The sequence below is a fragment of the Pelobates fuscus genome, chromosome 6 (assembly GCF_036172605.1).
Source record: "Pelobates fuscus isolate aPelFus1 chromosome 6, aPelFus1.pri, whole genome shotgun sequence".
NCBI classification, from domain to species: Eukaryota; Metazoa; Chordata; class Amphibia; order Anura; family Pelobatidae; genus Pelobates; species Pelobates fuscus.
This window is the reverse complement of record NC_086322.1, coordinates 29,654,179-29,672,008: the sequence shown is the minus strand read 5'-3', so window position 1 is coordinate 29,672,008 and position 17,830 is coordinate 29,654,179. Positions and strand designations below refer to the sequence as shown.

Genomic DNA, 17,830 nt, shown 5'->3' with positions numbered 1-17,830 from the left:
CATATTCACAATCAATCCATTCGGGGGAACAACATACTCAAAAATTGCATGAATCAGACCAGGGGTTCAAAAGTTAGTAAAAGTATCTTTTGGGCCCTGGCTTGCAGCATGGCAAAATCTGTCTCAAACAGAAGAAAAACATCCCCACAATGCATCCCGGTTTCCTCCCTTCTGCCCTGGAGATAATTGGAGAAGTAATCCAATTATCCAGGACTAGAGGCAGACTCCATTAACCACATGGTTGCAAAACGACATAAAACACTTTAAAATACATAAAGTCACATTTTACACATAACACACAGACATTTCACATATCCCCAGATAGCTCAGGTCTGAGTGCACATTATTAGGTGAATGGCACTCAGACCAACCGAATACAGTTTAATCGCCATAGAGCCAAAGTCTTTAATCACACGAATAGGCTCCATGGCATAGCTATCTGGGTTACCACAGCTCACACAGGGCAAGTACCAAATGACCCCACTGTATTTAAAGGGCCAGAATAAGTGACATACACTCTGGTATGGCCGCATACTGTTTTTAAAGGGCCCAATCTCCCAGGGCCATAGTCCAAAGGCAGCAGGCGGGCAGCCAGGCTTCTCCAATGCAATGTGGCGAGATTGATCTCGTCACAATATACAACTGAAGGAAGAGCACGCAATTGTTACACCTGTCTGATGTTATCATCATTGAGGCATATTGATATGTTTGATGCCCAACACTTGCTGATTATGGCCAACAAAGTTGTGCAAATGAAGCACTTATTGGTGCATTACATGTCACGCTCTTCTTCAATTAGTTCCTGTCTGTCTGTGTTGTAACTTGCCTGCCAGTTAGAAGCTCAGAATATAAATCCCACTAATTGCAGCTTGATTCTGCATGTGTCATTTTATTCTCTCTGGACAGATTCTTAGTTTTGCTAAGAAAGCCCCTGAGTTTTGTTAATTCACCAGCCCAGATCACTTGGTTAATAAATAAACAAGCGGTTTGATATATCAGAGCACCTTTTCTGGTGAGCAGCAGACACAACGATAGAAAGTTATGATGGAGGGGTTTATATATATATATATATGAACCTGACGAAAGTTCCGATTAGGAACGTTGTTTCGCTATGGCATACTGCTGAATAGAGCTAAGTTGATATTTTTTCACCATTCTAACAAGTCCTTGGAGTACTATTTGTTTACAGTTTGTTATAATTTCGCTGACAAGCACCGGGCTAATTTAATTTTATATACTGGAGTGCAGGCATTGTAATTTTTTTTTATTTACCGTATATACCGGTGTGTGTGTGTATATATATATATATATATATATATATATATATATATATATATATATATATATATATATATATATAGCAACTTTGGGGTAACAATTTTGAGCAAGCAGACATACAATAGAATGTGCCTACTGATGTCTTCTCTTTTAGACGTTTACCCCAGAATAGGTTTTTTTTTTGTTATTTTCTTGTTAATCTGGACCTTCAGTCTCAGAACCAAGGGAGTCAACTGCAGTTCCTGGCTATTCAGTTGCTTTCCTCCTAGGTCTCCATCTCTCTGCATGTGCAATCCTTCAGGGAATGTCGGCATACCGCTGTTTTCACGGCGTGCCGCCAATACACCCTCCGCCACCTCTGGCTCAATGGGCCCTTGATGGCAGGAGCTGGGCAGCATGGGGTGCGTCGGTTTAGTACAGAGGAAGCATTAGTGGGCAGAGGAACAGGTAGGGTCAACTTACCCCTAAGCTCCCTTCAGAAAGCATCAAAGAGTGCTTCCAGGGGGTGTAGAAGAGTTGATATCTCTCTGTGGGACTCCAGGTTTCTCATGGTGTCTGCCATTTTACATGTACCCCTTGTGGTATCGTTGGCATATGGGGCACCGCCACAAATCCCTAATGGGTTTTGGGAGCCACCAGGGAGGAGACCCCCACCGATCCAAAGGTCATCTCCAATTTCGGTATTCAGTCATCACTGGGTTGGAAGATCGTCCGCAGTTAGATGGGCTTTGTTCAGTTTTTCACTGAGGAGTTTACTGGAAACAGCTTATCAAGTCACCATGATAAGCAAGCCCCCACCCCCCTAAAAAAGTTATTTTTACTGAAACATTGTGAAAAAGACAGCCACATACTTGTGGGTAATAAACATACAGGCACAAGTAAAACAGATCATTTCTATCATAACAAGTGCTAATTCCACAATAAGAGAAGAGAGAGAAAAAATGTTATAAATAAACTAGTCACTTCAAAGGGCAGAGAGTTGAGTGTTACTCATTTATTCATTCCAATGAGCTTCTAAAACCAGCTAAACACTGCTGTAAACTGTAAACTGCTCCCAGTGGACACTCACCGGTCTCCATTTAATGGCACTAACGTGTATTTAGTGCGCAAATGGCACAGGCACCGACCAGGAAGCATGCAGACAAATCCACTTTCTTTCAAGCCCAAACGCCCCAGCAAGAAGATATCTGCACAAGTGAAGGATTTGGACCACGATGGTGGTCCACAAGGGGAGAAAGTACTGTTGAAAAAGGGGAAGAATACAAATACAAAGAAATATATACAAGATTTGGGGACCAGACCTGCACATGTGGAATCCAAATTAGCAGAATATGCTGATGCCCACGATAGCGTAACTGGAAACAGAATAAGAGCAGAATGAGATGAAACTTACAAACCTGGAAGACATGTCAAGACGGAAGAATATGAGAATTCGTGGACTCTCCAAAACAGCTGACCAGGCCTCATTATAAGCTTTCCTACACAGTGTATTTAGCACCATTGTACCGGATATACCTCCTGAAATGCTACTGCTGGATAGGGCATATAGAGTGGCACATTATAATACAGTTAAAGGAACAGTGCACACAAAAAAAAAATATAGTTTTAAATGTTACAAGGGTTCCTCGAAATCCCCCATTTCTTGTTAAGACCACCACTACTTTAAGTACCCCAATATCAATGAGTCCTACAGTAATTTTAACATTTGATATTAACGTGGTAACTTGCATACTTACAGTTTAAACTGCTTCCAAAGACTCTCCTCAATTTATGATTACCTGCAGTCACCTCCCAAAGGAGCACCTGTAGTAGATGCAGTGGCGGAACTACCGCAGTCGCAGGGGTTACAGCTGCAACCGGACCCGTCACTTCATGCTTTAACAGCGTGACCGGGCCCTCTCTGATGATGTCAGACGCTTGGAGGAAGTGACTGCCCCTTTCACTCCTCCCAGCAGCCGCAGGGAGGAAGGAGAGGAGGGAGTCAGAGTGGGAACTCTGACTCCCATCAGCCTGAGCCACTGGACCCCAGGGAAAGTCACCCTCCTGCACCTAAAAGGTAGGAAACAGGAGGGTGACTTAAAAATTTTGCATGTGTGTGTATGTGTCTGTGTGTCTGTATGTGTGTATGTGTGTGTTTGTATATGTGTCTGCATGTGTATCTGTTTGTCTGCATGTGGAGGGGGTGGGGATGTGGGGGTATGGGGGAGCTGGGGGGCAGGGCAATTTTCACACCGGGGCCTTGTGGTTTCTAGTTACACCTTTGAGGGAATGGGTGGTGTACTTATGGGGTCAACAGTTTATATAGTGTTTATCTGGCATAGAAACTCTGTAACAAACCACTGGGGTTGTGTTCAGTCCTGGAACTCAGGAACTCAGGAACAGTAACAACTCTCCCTTACAAGCATGATCCACAGAGATCCTGAGGTTGAGAACAGGATTTTGTTGGTTCAGTGATGCACGAGGGCTTTAATAAAATAACCGAAAAATCTAAGGTAAGTTATGCGAAGACAGGTCAGGCAGAAATCAGAGTCAGACGGTCCAGAGGGCAGGCGGCAATCACCAAAATCCAGAGAGCAGGCAAAGTCAGGAAACTAGCAGGAACAGGAAACACAGGGAAACAAACACTAGGAGTTCTGAGGCATGCAACAAAACAACCGGGTACTGACTGAAAGGTAGTAAATAGAAAGGGAAGGGAACAGCGCTACAGTACTGATCACAAGGGGGGATAGAGCTGCACACCTGAAAGGAAGGGTAACCCTCAAACCCTTCAAAGGGTTGTCTGTTGTTGCAGTATTACCAAAGTTATTGCACCATTGGGTTTTTCCATCTTTTATATATTTTATATGCTGACGTCTGTCTGGGATGGTGTAAAGAATCTTGTGAAGACACCTCCAATTGCCCAGTAATATCCTACATGTGGGGAGTACTAAATACCACTGCATGCTGTTTTATCTAGAGCTGGGCTTAGCTCTTTAAATTGTAAGTTGGCACTTCTCCACGTCTGTGTTGTTCGTGATCCTTTCCGCATTACGGTTTTGCACTATTGGTCTCCCCTCTCTGCTTTTGTATTCCATATTCGACTACTGAGATCCCAAAGAAAGAACCTAAGAACACTCACTCAAGGTCCACATTGCACCTAAAGACTTTTTCATCTCCCTTTATTTTATTTAGCGCACCCTGTATTTGTTGTCTTTTGACTGACTGAAAGGTGTGCTCTGCTTATAAAGTAGTGGCTCAATCACATAACCTGGTCTCACCTGTAGGAGGGGTTACCTGAGGTTAATGTTACGGAGTGTGGAACCCCGCCCCCCAGCCACACCTCCTTCAACCACTGACCTGTAGACCAGTCTCCTGATGCAGCGGCTGCATCTTGGGCCATCTTGAGCAATCACTCTGAGTTTCCTGGCTGTGAATCGAGGTTCAGAGTATGCAGACTGGGGTGCAGCAGCCACCGGCACTATAACTGCTGCAGACTGACCTCCAGGGCGTTGTGGTCGCCCTGGGACAGGTTAGTACCGTCGGCGAATGTGACAACTTCATTTGAACGAATGAGCACCACTGAACATTTTGCCTGCTGTAGTGAGTTACTTTATGATTGTTTTTTTCCTCTCTCGTTGTGGAACGAACACTTTTTTGTGATTGAATGTATCTTTTGTAATTGTGTTGTGTGTAGTTTACATGTCTACATGTTGTCACAAAAGATCATTGTAACTCCCGCATGCTTGTCATGCTTGTCCGTTGTCTTCCACGGACGACTACGCTAAAATCTCTTACCTCACTCCATGTCTTATTCATAGTATGAAAATATTTACATTTTGTTAATTGACAATGTATTGATATCTCTTTTTATATATCATATATTTTTAGATATTTTAAATGTTTTATCCAAAATTATTTAATCATTTGGAAAGCTTATCCAATGAGAGAGAATACTATGAGAAAGCCTGCCAAGTGACTTGAGACTTTTAGAGCCGTAGTTTTACCATGTTTGAAAACATAGTAAGAGATTAAAGAGATAAACTATATCTAAAATGTTTTTAGTAAATCACTAAAGATTTAAAGGAGATTCCAAACGCATCAACTTCTTCAGCTTGCTGAACAGCTTTAAATGTGAACCGTCTATCCCCACTTCCTTAATTTATTAAAGTATTCTAAAAGATTTCAAAATAAATCATTATTTCTACAGATCTTCCTAGTTACACCTTGGCTGTCAGTCACACAGCCGGGAGAGCTGAGAAGTGAGTGTATCTCTTACAGAAGCTTTGGATTTAGTGATTATCTATGAGAAGCGTTCTACTAGTAGAGAATGGCAATTAGTGCACATACGTCATACGACTCCAATACTTAGTTTGTTTGAGTTGTGGGGAGCTGCAACGAGAAGACGATCCTGCTGCTGGATTAGAGTAACCTCCATTTTTACTACACTATGTGGGGTCCTAAATCTAAATTAAAGAAGGAACACTGCAACATTAGTAATAATGTTCCTTGAATGGGACACTCCAAGCACCATAGACACATATTTTAGTTGTTATGGTGCCAGGACCCAGTGGCTTCAGTACTTGATATTGGCAGATACAGGAGACTGCATCAGGTCAACTTATTGGTACAAACATTTTTGTTAAACTTAAAGCGTCCCTTAAAAGGGGAAATCTCAACACCATAACCACGACAGTATGTTGTAGTAGTTATGGTTCAAGGAGTCCCCTGTACGAGTCCCAGGGTTAGTAGTCAAAGTAGTACCTAAAGTGGAAGTACCTCTTCTGCATACAATGGATCAATTTCATCATTATTTCGTCCTTTCTCCAATGACAGGCAGGGACTTCCAGGCAGGGATATTTGAAGAGGGGACCAGACCAGGGTGCCAAGGACCTCCTGACATTATAACCACCAAAGTGCCCTGTTGTAGCAGGATGAGGGCGCTTGGGAGCTCCTCACTATGGCTACCAGATTACATATCACTTCTTAATTCCCACGAACATTATTTGACAAATGCTACCCTGTTATTTGCATAATTCATATGCTGCAGGAGAGAAATCAATGAATTAACCAAGACGGGATTCCTTGATTTAATTATTTGATTTTCTTTCTGCAGTGCCTGAATGTTACATATTGCAGAACGAGAGATATGAGGCCTGGGTTACATGGTAGATCTACAGGGTTATTAACTAAACTGAGAATAGTCGGCAAGTCAGAGTGAAATTCAAGTTTAAAGCCAAAATAGTTGAACTGGAAAAATTCTGCAAGTCATCTTTGCTTCCAATCCGGTAACTTTGTCCTTAAATGTGAAATTCCCTTTCAATTCCTGACAATTCCCAGTTTAGTAAATAACCCTGCCGGTGTCCTAACCATCACCTTTTACAGGGATCGTAGGATGTTTTGATACCAGACGTACACATTTAGCTATTTTTGTGCCAAATGGGTCAGCTCCGGCACTTTAATTGCTGCAGGGCTTCATAGTACAGTGGAACCGTGAACTTAATCCGTTCCAGTAGGCTGTTCGAGTTTCGAATTGTTCGAGAAAAGGATTGTTCGATTTCCGAGGTTCTACTGTACACATATTTAGTGTCTACCCTGTTTATGCGCTGCATCAATCTATTGATGTCGGTTCTGCTTAGATGGTCTCTGTTCTTGCTGAATTTTGATCACAATATGCATCTTCCCTTTGTATAACACAGGGTTCTATTTAACAGTGTGTGCTAATCACACAGACAGCCATAGACAAATGTACTAACCATCTTGGTCAGGCAGTGCCACCTACTGCACTTTCACCATCCACTGCAGGCTCTACCTCCCGGGGGATTCGATTGTGAGTTCTCTAAAACTGTCAAACCTCAGTCAAATCTGCGACTTCTCTAAGCTGTATTTCTCTGCATTTTCTCAGATGTGAAAAGCCCTTTGAACAGTACTTTTGAGAGAAGGGCAACATGATCTAAATGCTCAGTGTGCAGGTTCTTGTCCTGCAGCCGTCTTGTTTGTCTCTGTCCAAATGGTTATGCGGAGAGGCACATCCAGTAGGTGCGTAGAATTTCCACGTCTGATTCCCAGAAGGACTATCTCATAAAGGAACTAAACTGTACATAGAGGACACTATCTGTAATAATAAGATAACACTTGGTAAGACTATCATATACAAATGACGTGAAACAAGTGGCTCTGCACAGAATAGAAGGGCAGCTTTTCAGACACTTACCCAAGGTAAGGCGTACAAACCTATATGTCAGGGAGGAATGGGATGTAGACATAGAACTTTAAAGTTATAACAAAGCGCTAAATAAAAACAAATAAAATGTCTTATTGTATTGTCCTTCAAAGTTTGCATTGAGTGAGCAGCAAGGAAATAGCTGACCCATTGTTGATTAGTTAGTAGTCTTTAAAATAATGTTATGGGGGTAGAACTGAGCATGCACAAAATGGATTACAACCCCTGTAATGCCACACTTCGTTTCACTGTTAAACATAATGGGCCATATCCAGGAAGATTGTCTGTCTTAGTGTCCATTTCCATTTTGAAACAAGCTGAAGATGGAGCAAATTTCTCCTAGTTTCTCCTAGTTTTGCAAATTTGCAGAATTTATGTTTTCAATTTGTGAATCTGAATGTGGTATTTTGGTTTGAAAACCTATGAGCATGGAATTTGAGTGTTTTTATCATTTCCATATCTACTATATGTTTGAAAAGCAATATTAATTTTTACAATTGTTTAAAAATATTATAAGAAATAGATACCGTAGAGACTATATCGTAGCTAAGGACACGTGTTGCTCCCTGGTTTTGTAGGTACTGGAGGGCACAAGAGAATGGTGCTGTTAGACCGCTCACTCCATTGTCATTGTCTATATACTTACCAGGAGGGCAGTACCTTATAAAATGCAGTGAATCCATATTTGCAGCACAGTAGTGTTCAGCATGTGCTTAATTGCAATCTGTGCCATTTATTTAAAGGGATACTGTAAGCACCATGACCACCTTAGTGATTTGGAGTTGTAATAGTTCCTGAAGTCTGTGTGTGCAGCATTTTAGTGTGAAACATTGCACATATGTAATTTAACCCCTTTGCTACCAGACATATAACTTTATCTCTGGCAACATCATCGGGGTATCAGTACTGGCTAATGTCAATGCGATGCATATTTCTATGCACAGAGGCTCATTCTTTGGCTGAGAGCAATCAGCTACCCAACAGCTGGTGGGGACCCAGGTATGAAACGGTTGTGAAACGGTTTGCCCCATTACCGATGAATGGCTCCAGGTTGGAGTAACCTTTTAATACACAGCTTCTTAACACACAGCTTCCCTTACGTAAAGATATGCAGTGCAGTTTTCAATCACATACCATGCCATAGATTTACCGCACAATTTCTTCTGTAAGAATATTCAGTGCCGTGGTTAATTACACTCTATGCCTTATGTACGTTTATGAGTTTAAAGTGGTAAATTACACACTGCATCTTAGATAAGTACATACTGAACAATAGCTAATGATAATTACACACAAGCCTGCCAGCTTCTTTTTACATAATGAAGTTTGGTTACTAATGGGAGATCTATTGTATTGATTCCAAACCCCAGACACTGAGCATGGTGACAGTAGGGGCATAGAACATCTGGTGTGTGAGTAGCTACCTGTCCCTCCTTCCCACCTTCCTGTGTAGATCCGTCCACTTGCTGATGGATTCCTTTCTTTTCGTTTTCAGACTCTCTAACAGCTGCATTTATTAGAGATCACCAATTATAAAAAAAAATGGATTAGTAGCCACAGGGGAAAATACCATCTGTACAGTGTTTGCAGAACGCAAATACTGAATCTTCCTGTCCTCCCTTTACTGCGAGTTTATTCACAGACATATGCTAAAGATCACATTTAGACACATAAATCACACCTTCCAGCCATTAGCACACCTAAACGTCCCATAAATCAAACTTCCTCTAAAGATCTAAGAGACCTTTCACTCATTAAACCGGTATATTTTTGACAATTTTTATAACTACCCCTTCAACCCCTGAGGACAAAGAAATTACAGAGTGTTTAGGAATAATTGATTCCAGGGTAGACCAGCATTTTCGTTGCATGGGCTAAATTTAACTTTGTCAGGCTTATTCAATAAGCCATTAATAGTTTACGCCCCTGCTGTCTCGGTGAACCTAGTTGAGACTTACACAGCCCCCCTACACAATTCCTGAAAAAGAGTCTACCTTCCCTTATTGCACATTATCATTAATTTAGAAAATCACACTACTGCTCTGTTAAATGCCTACTGGAGTTTACAGCAGCCTCCTATGTGTGATTAAAGTTCTGTTAACAGAGCGGGAGATAAGAACTTCTAAAGTAAACACACTGGCCTGTAAGATCTATGAAAATTGATTTTTTTTTAATGTTGACTGTGTGACTTACAGCAATGGGAGGTGTGGCTAGGGCTGCTTAAACAGAATTGAGCAGTCACACTGCAGGGTCATGATCTACACACCAAAACTGCTTCATTATAACGTTAAGATAACGTTGTTTTAGTGTATCCCTTTAACCCCTTAAGGACGCATGACATGTGTGACATGTCATGATTCCCTTTTATTCCAGAAGTTTGGTCCTTAAGGGGTTAAGATTGCTTTTTATACTACAACAGCCCCAGCTTTTCCAGAATTTAACTTGCCTTCCTATCTACCTATTACTTGGCAGTTAACTGAAAATATGCTTCACCGTGCTATAATGCACCAGACACATACTATTTCTTCTAGCACAGCAACTCATTACGTTGGTTATTTTTTTTTAAGGAGACCCAATGTGATGTACATAGCATTGGCCTATTGAAACATTAAATGTATAATTAGGTGCTTCACCTGTAATGTACACAGAAGAAGAATACTGCCACTCACCTTCATTAGTCTCCTTCCTGTATCAAGCCATTCTCCATTATACTGTTAAAGCAGGACAGCTACATAATCAATGCTTTGTGATCTATCAGCTGGATCCTGATGTATGCTTTGCCTGGTTCTGATTTCTGTTATTACCTAAAAACATACCATTTTTTTTTTCTGTATTTTTAGCGAGTGCCAATATTTGCAATGTGGTTCTTATGAGACACAGTGAACTTGAAGATGGGATCGATGTCCTTGACAGTAACGGCAAAATCGTTGGATCTTCGAAAATAGCTGCAAAACACGTGCGTATCACACATTTTTGTTGTTTCTGAGTTCACTAGTCACAATTTATGGCACTTAAAGTAAAAACACACAACACAAGGCTTGCATGCATATGGCATCATACAAGCTCACTAGTTTAGATATTTTTGTAGACAAGAATGGACAGTAAGGATTGGCTGGAGATCCCTGCCAGTTCCCAGTTTCAAAATAGCGGTCTTTGCAATAGGATTAGGTTCTATGGAGTTTGCAATTTGTTTTATTCATGCATATAGTAATAATTGGATAATAAGAATTTTCAGTAGAATACATTTCATGAATGTTTCAGTTTTACAAAAATTTGTTCACACTTAAATTTTTTTCAAGATCCATTGAATAAAGTTCAAGTTTTATGAAGGTGACGTGTCCATTTAAATGCCAAGCGTAAATTGCATTAAAACTCAAGATTAATCAAACCTTATCTAATTTAGTGTTAATTTAAAGACATGACCATTTTTCAGTATGTAGGATGCAATATATTGGATTTGCATTAAGACATTAAAGCCATTTTGTATACTGTAGTCTCCCTAAATTGTCCTGGAAAGAAAGAGTTGATGATTTCAAATATCTTTAAAAACTTCTCTGCCAATCTTAAATTGCCATTTCCTGGTTTGAGCTGATTTGCCCTTTCCATCCATTTTTGGTTATAAAAATGATGGGAGATGTATACTACCGAGTGCTGCATTATTCTCACTATACTTATTACACAAATAACAGGCTTGTTAGATAACCTGTCATTCACTTTTCATTTAAGGACACAGTAAATGTCCACAGTGATACAATTATCGGTATTCACAAATTTGAAAGAAAGTACATTTTTTTCCTATGTGGAAACTCACCCTGCAATATAAAGCCCGCAAGGAGTTTCTATAGAATGATAAATTTAATTTTCCAAGCCTAGAGATCGTCGAAAGGGATACGGGGCAGTAACGGCTGTATGTAGGATATACTTAGTGGTTTGTGAATTCAATACATAATATTTTCCACTGAAATACATTTCTTTGTTTACATCTAGTACTGTCTTACATTTCTGATTAATAAACCCCAATACTTTTTGATGAGTGTTAATTAGCTCCCCACTAACTAGATTCATGGAGTATTGTTTGCAGGCAGATTTACACGGGAATAGAGCTTTGGTGACAAATCTCCAGCTGTTTTCATTTTCTTTCTGAACACCTGTCTAAAAATGCTTTAAGAAGGACTGAAAAGGCCATATGCTTGCAGTTTTCATAAACACTTTTTTCCTACAAAACTCCCCATTTCTTGTTTCCCATAGGGATTAATCAGATGGCAACATTACATCATTTTTCCAATACGTTTCTTTAAAACATTTTAATATTAAATATATTTTAACAAGAAATCAGAATAGTTTCATAGATAGCAGAATCACTACACTAAAATGTTTTTTTGTTTTTTTTTATTTATTTTTTATTAACACGAATAGAATGACCCATATGGTTATGGCGGACAGTATATGTAAAGTACAATTTTTGGGCAAAGTTCTAAAAGTGTCTTGGTTGCCATGGAAACTAATTGAGAGTTTCTACTGATTGCAACACCTTTAGAACTTTGCCTGAGAATGACGGTCAGTTCAATAAAAGTAATTGAAACAGTAGTGCAATTTTGTACGAATAGCTCATTGGCTGCGCATGGAGGGAAAAAAAACTGGTAGCAGTAGAATATGTGATAGTTTTTCTCCCATAAACATATTTTAAATGTTCATCATGGAAACTAAGATAATCTATTAAATAGGTACATTACTACTAGTAAATAGGTACATTACTACTAGAAAATAGGTACATTACTACTACGTAGTAAATGGGTACATTACTACTAGTGAATAGGTACATTACTACTACGTAGTAAATGGGTACATTACTACTAGTGAATAGGTACATTACTACTAATAAATGGGTACATTACTACTAGTAAATGGGTACATTACTACTAGTAAATGGGTACATTACTACTAGTAAATGGGTACATTACTACTAGTAAATGGGTACATTACTACTAGTGAATAGGTACATTACTACTAATAAATGGGTACATTACTACTAGTAAATGGGTACATTACTACTAGTAAATGGGTACATTACTACTAATAAATGGGTACATTACTACTAGTGAATAGGTACATTACTACTAATAAATGGGTACATTACTACTAGTAAATGGGTACATTACTACTAGTAAATGGGTACATTACTACTAGTGAATAGGTACATTACTACTACGTAGTAAATGGGTACATTACTACTAATAAATGGGTACATTACTACTAATAAATGGGTACATTACTACTAGTAAATGGGTACATTACTACTAGTAAATGGGTACATTACTACTAGTGAATAGGTACATTACTACTAATAAATGGGTACATTACTACTAGTAAATGGGTACATTACTACTAATAAATGGGTACATTACTACTAGTAAATGGGTACATTACTACTAGTGAATAGGTACATTACTACTAATAAATGGGTACATTACTACTAGTAAATGGGTACATTACTACTAGTAAATGGGTACATTACTACTAGTGAATAGGTACATTACTACTAATAAATGGGTACATTACTACTAGTAAATGGGTACATTACTACTAGTAAATGGGTACATTACTACTAGTAAATAGGTACATTACTACTAGTAAATAGGTACATTACTACTAGTAAATGGGTACAAAACATAATTTTAGCTAAGAGTTATTATTTTCAATATTTTATGAATGTATTTGTATTACAATATAGATATGCCCTTTACTAGTTCACATTTTAATGTTTTCATTGATCATATGTAGATTATAAATATTTTTATTATGAGTTTTTTTTTAGTTAATACGGGTCGCTAAACGTGATGATTTCTTTCCTTCATAAAGACGTGAAAATTCCTTGTCTGTCTTTGCAGCAGCATTTACCCAAAATGCTAAAATTTCACCATCACAAATATGGTCTTTTATGTCCTCAGACTTGAAACCTTCTCTTGCCATGTTGGTTGTAACATATTTCTAATGAAATTGGTGTGGAGTATACAGGGCTGGACTGGGAGAAAAATTCGTCCCGGGCATTTTTTTAGCACAGCGGCCCACTAAGGGGGCGGGGCAGAGAGGAAGTGTTTCGTCATCACCAATGTCAAACACGCCCTCTCTCAAAGTGAGCGTTGGGTCAATGCTCTTCCAGGGCAAAGCTCTGCTAAAGAGCTCTAGCATGAGAAAAAAAGCCCTGTATTTGTTCCTCACAGTGCAAGCAAATTTAATAACATGCTTGCACTGTGTTTCCTTGCAATTTGTCTCTGGTGTCTCTATAAATGGATACGAGGAGACAAAAGGGCCAGGAAAGAGTATTGTGCGTGTGTTTGGACCCTGCTTGTGGTATGGTGTGTGTGTAGAGTGAGCTGATTGCGGTGTGGTATTGTGTAATAAGGTCGGTTTTAGTCGTGTTGTGTTTGTGGTGTAATGTAATGCATATGTGGCTAGGGGCTGTAGAGAATGTGTGTGTATAGGGGATGTAGTAAGTGTGTTGCATACAGGCTATAGTGTGTGTGTGTGTGTGTATAGGTGATGTAGTGTTTGTAGGGGTTGTAGAGAGTGTGTGTTTAGGGGTGTAGCATGTGTTTGTTTACAATTAATCTAGTGTATGTATAAGGGATCCATAGTGTGTATGTTAGGAATGTAGTGTGTGTGTGTGTGTGTGTGTGTGTATACAGGAGTCTAGTGTGCGTATATAACGGAATCAGAGTGTATATAGGGATCTAGTGTGTGTGTATATGATCCAGATTTGGGTAAGGGATCTAGTGTGTGTCTGGAATGTAATGTGTTTAGGGGTGCAGTATGTGTGTGAGGGGTGATGTAGTGTGTGTGTGTGTGTGTATGTATATATATATATATATATATATAATAAAACACAACAACTTCTGGCACTCATCCCAAACAAAAATAATTTCAATAGCAACTACCAGGTGCTTCTCTGAGCAGTAATATAAACAGAACAAATTGAGAGCACTCAATGGATTTGGTAAATCAAAAAAAATATATATTAAATAACACGCCTATAAATCAACGTTTCGACCGTCTAGCGGTCTTTATCTTTGATTAAAAAATATATATTAAATAACACGCATATAAATCAACATTTCGACCGTCTAGCGGTCTTTATCTTTGATAAATGATAAAGACCGCTAGACGGTCGAAATGTTGATTTATATGCGTGTTATTTAATATATATTTTTTTATCAAAGATAAAGACCGCTAGACGGTCGAAACGTTGATTTATATGCGTGTTATTTAATATATATTTTTTTTGATTTACCAAATCCATTGAGTGCTCTCAATTTGTTCTGTGTATATATAATATAATATAAATATGTTTGGAAGTATTGTGTGTATTTGTGTGAGGGTGCTGTGTGTGATGTGTTTAAGGGTGCTGGGTGTGTGATTTGTGTGTGAGGCTGCTGTGTGTGATGTGTTTAAGGGTGCTGGGTGTGTGATTTGTGTGTGAGGCTGCTGTGTTTAAGGGTGCTGGGTGTGTGTGGGTGCTGAGTGTGCTGTGTGTGAGAGTGATGTGTGTGATGTGTGTGCTGTGTGTGTGGGTGCTGAGTGTGATGTGTGTGATGTGTGAGAGTGCTGTGTGTGATGTGTGTGCTGTGTGTGATGTGTGCTGTGTGTGAGAGTGCTGTGTGTGCTGTGTGTGCGAGTGCTGTGTGTGATGTGTGTGTGTGCTGTGTGTGAGGTGTGTGAGTGCTGTGTGTGAGAGTGCTGTGTGTGAGAGTGCTGTGTGTGAGAGTGCTGTGTGTGAGAGTGCTGTGTGTGAGAGTGTTGTGTGTGAGAGTGCTGTGTGTGTGTGTGTCTGTGTGTGTGTGTGCTGTGTGTGCATGTTAAAAGGGATTTTGTGTTGGGGGTAGTAAAAAAACAAAACAAAAAAAAACTAATAATAAGGCATTATGTCCCCCCCTCCCTTCTTACCTTTACCCTGGGAGGGGGGGACCGACATGGTGGTACCATGGAGAGGTGGGGGGGGGGGGGGGACCGTCACTCTGCCATCCATCCCTGGTGGTCCAGTGGGTGAGTAAACTCTAGCCTGCGGGCTAGAGTTCACTCTCGCGAGATCCGGTCGTTGCCATGGCAACGATCCGGATCTCACGAGAGGAACCCGGCGGAGCTGCAAGATAGAGCTCCGCCGGGTCCTCTCCCTCCCTCCCCAGCCGCAGGTCTATTAAAGTGGGCCGGTGAGGGAGATCTTTGATCTCCTCACCGGCCCTTCATGGCACACAGCGGGCCGGCGCTCGGATAGTGCCGGCCCTGCATAGACTGGCAGGGGAGATCCTGGGACCTCCCCTGCCGGCCTCGGCCCATGGCCACCGCGGCCCACCGGGCATTTGCCCGGTGTGCCCGATGGCCAGTCCGGGCCTGGGAGTATATATGCCCAAAATTAGACTAAATCTTTCATCTTCCGGAAAAATTGTTTCTTGAAAAAAAAAAAAAATGCTTTGCATTTTGTACCAGTACATTGTAAAATACACCCATTTTATCCTCTGTTAAGGACCTCTGTGTTTCAGTGTGCAATATAGTTCCACTTAGGTCTAAAAATATGGGGCTCTCCTGTTTTATACTAAAATAAACCGGGTCTTCTGTACCATTTAGGCATTAAAACAATACAGGGCCAATCAGCCTGTAAATCATAAACATCATTTATATCTTAATTCAGGATAGTACATTTTTCAAGGGACAGATCTGGGATACCGGGATACCACTCTAGCTCATTCTTTGGGTGTGTCTCAGGTGAGGTACCTGTGACTCCCAGGAAATAACTTTGTAGGCCTGTGATTCCATCTTACCCAGGTAGGGTACTTTAACATTCCAACTGCTCTTCTTTTTTTCTGAGCAAGTCTTTGGCAGCAAGCAGAGGGCCTGAGTTTATGAGCTCTATCTACCTTTTAGTTTAGTTAAAATCTTAAGCCATCAGCATTTATTTATTTTCTTCTCCATATATGTCAGAACATCACATATCGGATGCCTCTGTGTTATTTGTCTGTGAGGTGTTATATGTCATAGGGATAGCCAGATATTGTGCAAATATAGATTTGAAGAGCAGGAGCATCGCTATAGGTTCTGACTAATGTTTCTGTCTGTCTTTTCAGGCGCTGATAGAAACTGCTCTCACTCGAGTGGTGCTCCCCATGCCTATCCTGGTTCTACCTCCCATCATTATGTCTGTACTTGAAAAGTAAGTGTTCATAAACTACCAGAATCATTTTTCAGTGAATAAACTCTATAGTGGCTACATACAGACATCAGTTTATGGATTTCCCATAATTCTTTGAGTTTATTAGAAGGAGACTCGACTTTCAGTCACGATTCCAGAAGAGCTGTACATATTTATTGATATTACTAGGCAGAGTTCCACAAAATTATACTTTCCACGTGGTAAATGCAGGTCCTGCACTAAATGATACCACTATAATATTTCCAGTTACTACATAAATGTAGGTTTACATATTGTTACAAATTGCTACACAGTAAGTGTGTTTAAAAAAGGTTACTGCGTTCCATGACCCCCTTCTAAAAAGCAAACAAAGAAAAGAGCTAAAACTCCCCTCTTTCCCAGTGCCGAGGCCAAATTTTCCTTTCAGCCTGATACCTCTGGGGAGGACGGACTGTGGGGAGGGCATGGGTGGCATGGAAGGGGGAGAGCCATTGGCTTTCTCGTGCCAGCATGCTTTTCTCCGGCACTGCATGCAGAAATTACCCAGGGGACTACAATGCCCTGTAGTAAACACATTCATTATATTGTTATTAAAAGTGTAGCATGTCTGGCCCCCTTACCTATGTGATCCAATGTACTCCTGTACATGTGCCAAAATATTCCTTTTTGCAACTTTTCTGTCTTTTTTTTTTTTTTTTTATATATATTTGTTTTTTGCTTTTGCTTTTTCTTTTTTGACATTCAAGGTTTATTGATAAAGTTGCATATAATAACACAGCGTACACTTGCAAGTGGCAATATAAGTAGAGACAAAACACAGTACATCACATTAAAGCATTGCCTATATTAGCCGAAACAACAAAAAATAAAAAGGGAAGAGAAATTAAAGTATGACGTTTCCAATAGGCACATGGGTATGAGAAGATACAAAATTGGTGGATAACAGGTATTGATAGAACAACGAAATTCAGCACAATAAAAACGAAATCTGTATATGCTATACGATAGGCAAGGGCGTGCACTTTAGACTGTAAGCTCGTTTGAGCAGGGTCCTCTTCAACCTATCATTCCTGTAAGTTTTCTTGTAATTGTCCTATTTATTGTTACATCCCCCCTCTCATAATATTGTAAAGTGCTACAGAATCTGTTGGCACTATATAAATGGCAAAATT

General features: G+C 39.9%; 1 protein-coding gene across 1 annotated transcript in view; it reads left to right on the top strand.

Moving 5' to 3' along the window:
* SFXN5 (sideroflexin 5) overlaps nt 1-17,830 on the top strand; it is a 236,662-nt gene that overhangs the window by 144,546 nt on the left and 74,286 nt on the right. Inside the window, exons 11-12 of the mRNA XM_063457586.1 lie at nt 10,318-10,433; nt 16,594-16,679. Coding sequence (XP_063313656.1) covers nt 10,318-10,433; nt 16,594-16,679 — 202 coding nt within the window. The remainder of the gene's footprint in view (nt 1-10,317; nt 10,434-16,593; nt 16,680-17,830) is intronic.